Here is an 8,577-nt window from a genome sequence, read left to right on the forward strand (position 1 = left end):
CTTTATGTTCAAAGTAGCATAGCACATGTGTAACATTGTCCTCCATTTTAACATAGCACATGTTTTATCCGAGAAGATAGTTTGCCATTTGCTATGCTATAGAGCAGTGTTGCCCAACCAGTGTGCCTCCAGGTGTTTCAAAACTGCAACTCCCAGCATGCCTGCACAGCCAAAGGCTGTCCGGCCATGCTGGGAGTTGTAGTTTTGCAATACCGGAAGGCACACTGGTTGGGCAACACTGCTATAGAGGACATCCCTACAAATCCACATGGTAGTCATACAGTATGTAATGTATTTTAAAAAAAATATATAATAATTGTACTTGATGAAGTAAAGAATAGATGGCGGAGTTGTCGCGACCAATTTCGCAAGGAAATGGCCCATCATGGCCGCAGTGGTTCAGGGCCACTGAAGAAAAGGCCCTATATTTATAAAGAGCAGCTAATGTTCCGCAGAGACAAAATGGACGTGTGCCCGTAAGTACATATGTAATCCTATATGCTTACTTTTAAATAAATCCTAAATTATAAATATAGTATGTGCCGAAATAAATTGAGTATTTGTCAAGGTAACCTGTCATCAAGTTTATGCTAACCTCCCTGAGGGCAGCATAAATTAGTGACACACATGCTGATTTCAGTGGCCTTTCACTTATATTATATGACCTAAAAGGAAGTAGGTTCTGAGAACCAGGATCATAATCATTGCAGGCCAGGCCTTGAAAATAGTCAAATCTACCTGAGAAGAGTCATGGTTATTCATAATCTCCTGCTCTTCTCACCAATCTGCTAATGATGGACAGACTGAAAATCAGCAGGTGACTCACCAGTCTGTACTTTATTCTGGCGTGATTATGGCCAGCATAAAGTTGATGACAGGTTCCCTATATAAACATGTAATTTAATAATGTTTTCTCAATTGAAGGACGGAAGACAACCTGGAGGAAGAGATGGAGCAGGCTGCCCAGGAGCAGCAGGCTGCTGCTGAGGAAGACATTCCACCTTCCCTGGACACAGAGGAGATGTCAGAAGCTGGCCCATCCACTAGCTCCACGCCCCACATCCCTCCTGCAGAGTATGCACCTTCACTTCAGCTGGGGGCACGCCAGAAACGGTCAATTCCCACAGCTGAAGTGGAGGTGAATACTCGTGTACTCGACTACTTGTCCAGAGTCCGGCAGGAGGACCATTACGAGTTATATGGGCGCAGTATTGGATCCCTATTAAAAAAGTTCCAGAAGATCTTTATCTGCGGACCCAAGGCGCCATTGGGATCATCATTTAGGCAGCCACTCCGCCAAAAGATCCCACAGAATTATTTATTGCACTAGAAAATTGGCGCTTATATGGGAACATCCATGGGCCACCATCTAGGCCTCCATCTCAGTTTCCCAACAGGCCACCCCACTACCCTCCTCCTCCTCGGCAACCATACCTTCCTCCACCCCAACAATATGGACCCCTATACAGTACAGAGGCATCATATCCTCCACCTGCTCCCTCCGCAGCTCAGGCTGCTCCACCACAGCACTTTGCCCCCTCTTCTCAGGGCAGTTACCAGCCATCACAATCCGATGTTAACCCCCCACACCCTCACGTTACTACAACTTGTAAAGTAATGGAAGTTTGATATTGTTGTAAATGTGATTATTTATGTCAAATATGACTATATTTTTTGTTGATATAATTTTTTCAGTAAAGCAAAAACATTTCAACCCAATTTAACTTTGATTTTTTTTATTACTAGTACAATACACAGTACAGAAAAAATGACATTATGAGGGATTAGTTGATATTTCACATGCATTTAAAATAATTAGTTATGCACGTGAATTATGGAAGCTCGCAACCCATGTCAAGGGTCCTCATATTTTTGCGAGTCCCTAACTTAATAAAAAATAACTAACTAAAAAAAACATCCATCCAGGATACATACAATGTATAGTCATCTTCACTGTATGAAAATAATATTATCTTTAACCAGATGAAAAGGGCTGTGGATTAAATGTAAATGAACCAGCAGGAGACATGAAATAGTCCGAAAATAATTCTCTGACTCTCAGTCCTGCTGAACCAGCTCTTCCAAGTAGAGAAGGGTCTCCATGGGCTGCTGAAGTCAACACCTCCGCATCGTCATCTGGACTGGAGTCATGCATGCGAGTGAAATTATGGAGCACTACACACGCTTTAATAACATTGTTTACATTCTCAGGGGCAAGCTGAATAGCAGAATGAAAAATACGCCATTTGCTGGCTAAAATTCCAAAGGCACACAACATACCTTCTGGCCCTGCTTAAACGAAAATTGAATGTGCGCCTTTCCTGATTTAATCCTCGCCTAGCGAAAGGACGCATCAGGTTTGGTTGGACTGAAGCCACCGACCCATTCTGGAAGCCCAGAAGATGCGAGCATCTGCCGAACTTCCATAGGCCCCGATATCTACAATTATAAACCTGTAGTTTGTGTCAGCCAAGGCCAACAAAACTACAGAGAAAAACTGTTTATAATTATAGAATCGGGGCCCTGAGTTCGGTGGCTTCTTCACCTGTATATGCTTCCCGTCAAGGGCACCTATACAATTGGGGAATTGTGCCCTATCCTGGAAGCCCTGTGCAATCTGAAGCCACTGCTGCCTGGTTGGTTGTGGCAGCACAGCAGCTCGCAGTCGCAACCACATGGTGGCACAGGTAGCCCGCACTATTCCTGATATTGTGGAGGTCCCCATGCCGAATTCAAAATGTAATGAGGCAAATGAGTTTCCTGTTGCCAAAAATCTGTGAAAACAAAAAAAATAGTTTTAAACACTATCACCATCACATTTTTCATGATATTATGCAGCTTTAAATCAGCTATATATCGGACATAAAATACATGGTTTTTATCCTGACTGCAAAAAAATTGACATACCTCAGGGTTATAATTAGCCGTTCCTCAGCTGAAACACAACGCCGCATGTTGGTATTCATGAAGGTTAGGCCAGGCCTCAACTCCCCCAAAAGCAGGTCAAATGTAGGGATGGACATTTGGCAATAACAGACAAATTTGTCAGGGTGCTCACGCAGGTCAGCATACATAGTTAGAAACTGCCCTTTGACAGCCCTCTGTGCAAATATTGGGTGAACCCTCGTCCTCCGCGGTTCCTCCTCAAGCATTTCTCTCCGCTCTCTGAAACAACAAAATATCAGCCAGTGCAAAAGCACAAGATCAGGAGTTGATGCGGGCAAAGACAACATGCTGCTTCCAAAAGGAACACCTCAAAATAGAACCAACACACTTCAGATATAGATCCACACAAAATGGAGCTGCCACAAACTGAAGAGCATGTTGGGCGTGTTTATATTGTGTTTCAAGTGAACATGTGACTCAACAGGATGTTTGCGGTTTTTTTCACGCGCGTTAAAAAAGCATGTCATCAGTGCTATCCGCGCTGAAAAAAATCGCACGTTTTTAACTGAACGCATCCTGAGCTAAAATGTCGCGCTCGTGTGAACCCAGCCTAAGGGCTTTATTAATTTACATTTATAATATACTAGTGCCAAATGCAAATTTCCACCACCTCAGTGACTACCAACTAATATAATATATATTATGAGATATAAAATATCGGTATAAAGTATCGGCTATCGGCCTGAAAGTTCAGAGATTATCGGTATCAGCTCTAAAAAATCAATATCGGTCGATCCCTAATTTACATACCATGTGACAATGTCTTTAGTAATGTAATGGAGGAGTGGGGGTTATATCTCGCTCAAATTGCTCAGATAGTTGAGATAAAAAAGGAATCTAGAAGGCTGTATGGTTTCAGCAAAGTATAGTTTGCTGTAACTGGTTACTTCAGAATTTATTTATGGGTTAGATTTTTTTTGGAATGATAGGTAGGATTGGTAGAGGGACCAACCATCCAACCCCACTCAAGTACAGCTATTGCCCCTAACCTAAGGTGTTCCCACGTGTAGTTGCTGGGATTGTTACTGGGGAATAAATTAAGGCCTCAGACTGTCAATCAGTGCCAGACCCTTGAAGCTGGTAGACTTGTCTCCTGTAAAACACTTGATCTGCATGGGATTTTCACCTAGAAACCAGGACTTTAATTTACTGTTTATGTGTTATTTTGGTGCCATGCCTTCTCCACAAGTACTTGTATAACTTACAAAATAAACTGACTTTTAAGACTGCTGAACCCAGTAATGTGTGTCATTGCCGGCCATGTTCACACATCCCTACAACCAAATAACCGTTAACACATTGTATTGCAACAAGATATCCACAGTTTTAGTGAACACATTGTGCTGCAATAACAACATTTAACGCATGTTAACACATTTTATTGTGTCAAGATATCTGCAGTTTTAGTGAACATGCTACAGCATTTATTTACTAGTTTTATTCTACATTAAAATTCGGCTACTTTCACACTAGCATTTTAGTTTTCCGTTATTGCTGAACTGTCCGGAAAAAAACGGATGCGCATTTTTGCAGGCAGCATATGGCCGTCTGAATGAGCCCTAAGAATGTGAGTTGTAGCAGAAGCAGCAAGTCACAATATTACTGAGGACAAAGAGTGGACTGGATGGCTCACTGCTTCTCTGCAGGTGATGTGGATGTAACTTCTCACACTATGCCTTGGAGCCAGAGGCCACAGCATTCCTCCTGCTCCTCGCAGCCCCAGAAAAACCTTTCAGTTGCATCACCTCTGTCTTCACTGCCTTCTTCTAGTGAGCTCCTTCTTTTTTACTACGAAGAGGCAACACAACCTCACATGTTATGGAAGACACTCAGACCATGCTTTTCTGATTGTTGTGATAGCGATCTATCCCTTGTAAGACCTCTATGCCTGGCCTGTATAAGCAGATATAATCACTGCGGACAATCCTCATCAGATAACTCACCAATACCGTGTTCATCCACAAAGTTGCTTTATTCTGTACATCAGACACCAGGATACAGCAGAATGAATGGATCTCAGTATTATGCGGTCAAAAGATGGTACTTTCTTTAGCGTACCATGAAGAATACATGTGTCCCTGTTAGCTGCATCCATGATACAGGAAGTGCTGTACGCCAGAAGAAGGGTGGAGCATTGCAAACAAAGGAAATGAGTCATAGATCTCAGGGAAGGGAACAGAGAAAAACAAGTGCATTACCCCAAAAAAGGCCACTAGATGGCAGCATATAACTAACCATAGAAATATCCATAAGAGATAGTTCAAAGAATAAACTATATAAATTCCCATCTCTATTAATGTAAATATTAACTGTGTAACAGCATATATGCACTTCTGGGCAGGTGAATAGGAACAGCGCCAGAACTGGCCCCGTTTTCTTTGTACCGTCTTGTCCAGCCTCCACTGTCATCTCAGATAGGCTTTTCAGTTCGATAGAACATCTGATTTGTCAAAATGAAGATGCATGGATCAGTGAGGACTGTCACACACTTCTGGTTCAAGCTGATGAGTAGATCTGCTGTTGCTGATGGTGGCCATTTATTGCCAGCCACTGCTGCAGTCTGCCTGCCTACTTACCATCATGGTCTGTACTGTATGGCTGCTGCCGCTGCAGCTGTCACGCTTTCTACTGCAACAACCACTACCCATATACTGATGCCATTATTACTACTAATACCTTGAAAATCCGCACACATATCTACAGCCTTGACTGTTATATGCTGTGCTGCTACTGCTGCCACTGATATTGCTGTCGCTATTACCACTACACATCTTGTATTTTCCACATTGCATTGTTCTGATGTTGTTCCCAAAAATAAGGGAGTTTTTCAAGTCTTGTTCATAACAAGCCACTGTTTCTTCCAATACTATGATTTGGATGTATTAAACCAGCAGGTGTCTGCCCCCATTATGGCATAATTTTGGGATGCTTGTGCAGATCAAGCCACTGTTTCTTCTTACATTAACATTTCTGTGAGTATAAACAGGGGCAGGCATCTGTCACTGTTTAGAACAAGCCATTATTTTTTACCAACAACACAGTTTGTGTTTAAATAGCATCTGCTCCCTAATTTCAAGAACTTTGCTCATCTCTATTATATTAGTGATGAGCGGCAGGGGCTATATTCAAATTTGTGATATTTCACGAATATTTGGCCAAATATTCGTCATATATTTGCGAATTCGAGATTATTTTCTTGATTGCAAAAAAATCAGCAATGTAATATTTGCGTAATGCGCACGAAATACAGACGTGGGTCACTATTGCTACTTTTCCAAGCTGCTAGAAATTTCATGAGATTTGAGAAAATGGTTGGCACGGCAGAACATTAAAAATGGCTTTATATGCAGTTAGAGTGATCCAATATATTCGCGATCGTGCAAATCAGCACTAATGATGCAAATATTTTGGCGCAGGTCTGCATGTATGTATGGACAGCAGAACCTATCACACTACCTAACACACTGCACTGCAACAGCTACACTATATCAGGATATAACCTACACTGACTATCTCCCACTAACTATCTGTATTATATATATAAGCTAACTATCTAATATAATTACACAGCAAAGCACAGAGCACAGCAATGACACTGCTCTCTCTCTCTCTCAGAACTCATAAAACTACAGAAAATGGCTGCTGGGGAGGTTCTTATATAGTAAGGGGTAGGCATTTTTCCTATTGGTTTCTAGGGATGTTGCTAAGCTCGGACAAAGCATTGCAGCCTTCTCATTGACCCACAAGCAAGAAGGGAGGTTACTGATGAAAAAAAAATCTTGAATATTCAAAATTATGAATACTGTGAATATTACTATATTCTAAATATTCAAAATTCTCGAAGTGCCAATATTCGTGATTAATAATCGGGATTCGAATATTCGTGATCAACACTAATCTCTATAATATACTGCAATAAAAAATATGGTTAGGTTTTTTATGTACATTAGATTTCCCCCTCTGGTAGCGCCTCCTACAGTTTATCCTTCTTGTCCAGTTCTCCAGCATTCAGAGGTGGACTAACATGCTCAGTTGCTTCCTGGTTCCCTCCTCTCAGTGCTGGTGTAGTGATCTCATAGTAAAGCAGGTGAAGCGGCCAAGACACCTTTCAGTCATTCATACCTACTTCTAAATTGGTAATTTAGACAGTGGAGAAGAAATTTTGGGGGAATTACATACCATATGTATCTCTGAACCTATATGTGAGGGATTGTTTTCTATGCAGGAGAGGAAGGGGTTAACAAGAGCTAATTACAATGCATTCAGGGAAATACAGGAGTTTGATTGTCTCATATGAGCTGTTGCCCACCCACAGAAAGGTAAGAAAATCTTCAAGATAAGTATAGGAGTAAAAAAAAAAACTGTTTTAAACTCATGGGACAAACCTTTTGATAATGTACTCATCTGATCTCAGCCTAACCTACTGCATGATATATAAGCAGAATGTATTATTTACAAGAAGCACCATATTGATATCTAATGGAGCTAATCATCCTCATACACTCTGTTTACAGATTCTATTCAGATCAACGGGGCTGTAAAACGAGTAAATATGGACCCAGGGGAAGAGGTGGCAGGAACTGTGAACTGGAACCTGCCATATTCTGGACCACTAATGGTCTGTTTTGTGCCCCAGATTAAAGGCTCCATACAGGTAGGCAAAAAATCAGCCAACCCCACCAATTTCCAGAAGGGTTGGCAGATCCAGTTGACTATTCCCCAACAGATGATGTTGGGTGGAATAATTATGCATGTTGGATCCATTTGTTCTTAGCGGAGATGCCATCAGAGATGTCTGGCAGCAGTTTATTTCCCTCCTCTACGCATCAACTGCATACAGGCATCTTATTATTGGTCAAATTGGCTGGCTCTGGTGTTACCGACTGTCCATCTAATGTGTATGGAGTTGCATCAGCTTTTCCCCAATGGCAGGTGTTGGTGGAAAGACGGATCAGGCTGTTGGATTTCAACATTCCCAGTCCTTCTAGAGGTGCTTATTCACCTCAACTTATACTCTCGGATATTGAAGACGAGACCGTGTAAACAAAGATGACTTTTCACAGACATTTATAAGACTGTTTGCATTCCATGTGGGTGATTATTCTATTGCCGGTATCTCTTTGATGGATGAAATGCAGGATCATGATGGTATCAGAGTATGTCTGGACAGGGTATAACACTTTCTACATTATACCTTAGACATGTTCCTACAGAGATGCCATCCACCAGGAGAGGTCCATTGATTCATGAATTTCTGTACAGATCTTAGCCCTTTTACTCACCATGCCAAGCACCATATCTAATCAAACCACAACATTTCAGCTTTTCTAGTGCATTTCATTAGTGGTATACCAGGTCTGAATGAGCAGTTCATAGAAGATACAGCACATGTTCCTGACACGATAATATTCATTTATTGCCTGCCCAACCCCTAGATGTGATAACACAATAACTCATTTCCTTGTAGTGTGAGATTTCTCAACTCGGAACCTGGACAACCCCTTTAAGAGCACTAGTCCCCACATTTTTTGCACCACGGACCAGTTTCATGACAATGTTTTCACGACCAGGGGGAGGGGGAATCATGCACATAACAAAACCCAATAAAGTGCATTTTACAGAAACAGTGGC

The 8,577-nt window shown here is 41.6% G+C and overlaps 1 protein-coding gene across 1 annotated transcript; it reads right to left on the reverse strand.

The window, feature by feature from the left end:
• Positions 1-1,849: 1,849 nt before the first annotated feature.
• On the reverse strand, positions 1,850-5,018 carry LOC122925825 (protein ANTAGONIST OF LIKE HETEROCHROMATIN PROTEIN 1-like). The gene is made up of 3 exons (XM_044277181.1): positions 4,890-5,018; positions 2,908-3,165; positions 1,850-2,774 (listed from the first exon to the last, which is right to left on the reverse strand). Exons 2-3 carry the CDS (start codon positions 3,150-3,152, stop codon positions 2,354-2,356), a joined length of 666 nt encoding a protein of 221 aa, XP_044133116.1. The 5' UTR covers positions 3,153-3,165; positions 4,890-5,018; the 3' UTR covers positions 1,850-2,353.
• Between the last annotated feature and the right edge of the window lie 3,559 nt (positions 5,019-8,577).

Source organism: Bufo gargarizans, chromosome 2, assembly GCF_014858855.1.
Source record: "Bufo gargarizans isolate SCDJY-AF-19 chromosome 2, ASM1485885v1, whole genome shotgun sequence".
Taxonomy (NCBI): domain Eukaryota; kingdom Metazoa; phylum Chordata; class Amphibia; order Anura; family Bufonidae; genus Bufo; species Bufo gargarizans.

Coding starts and splice junctions, on each gene's coding strand:
- LOC122925825 (XM_044277181.1), bottom strand. CDS start 3,152: ATGCTTGAGGAGGAACCGCGGAGGACGAGGGTTCACCCAATATTTGCA. Junction 2,775..2,907: donor CGGCTAATTATAACCCTGAG/GTATGTCAATTT, acceptor TTGTTTTCACAG/ATTTTTGGCAACAGGAAACT.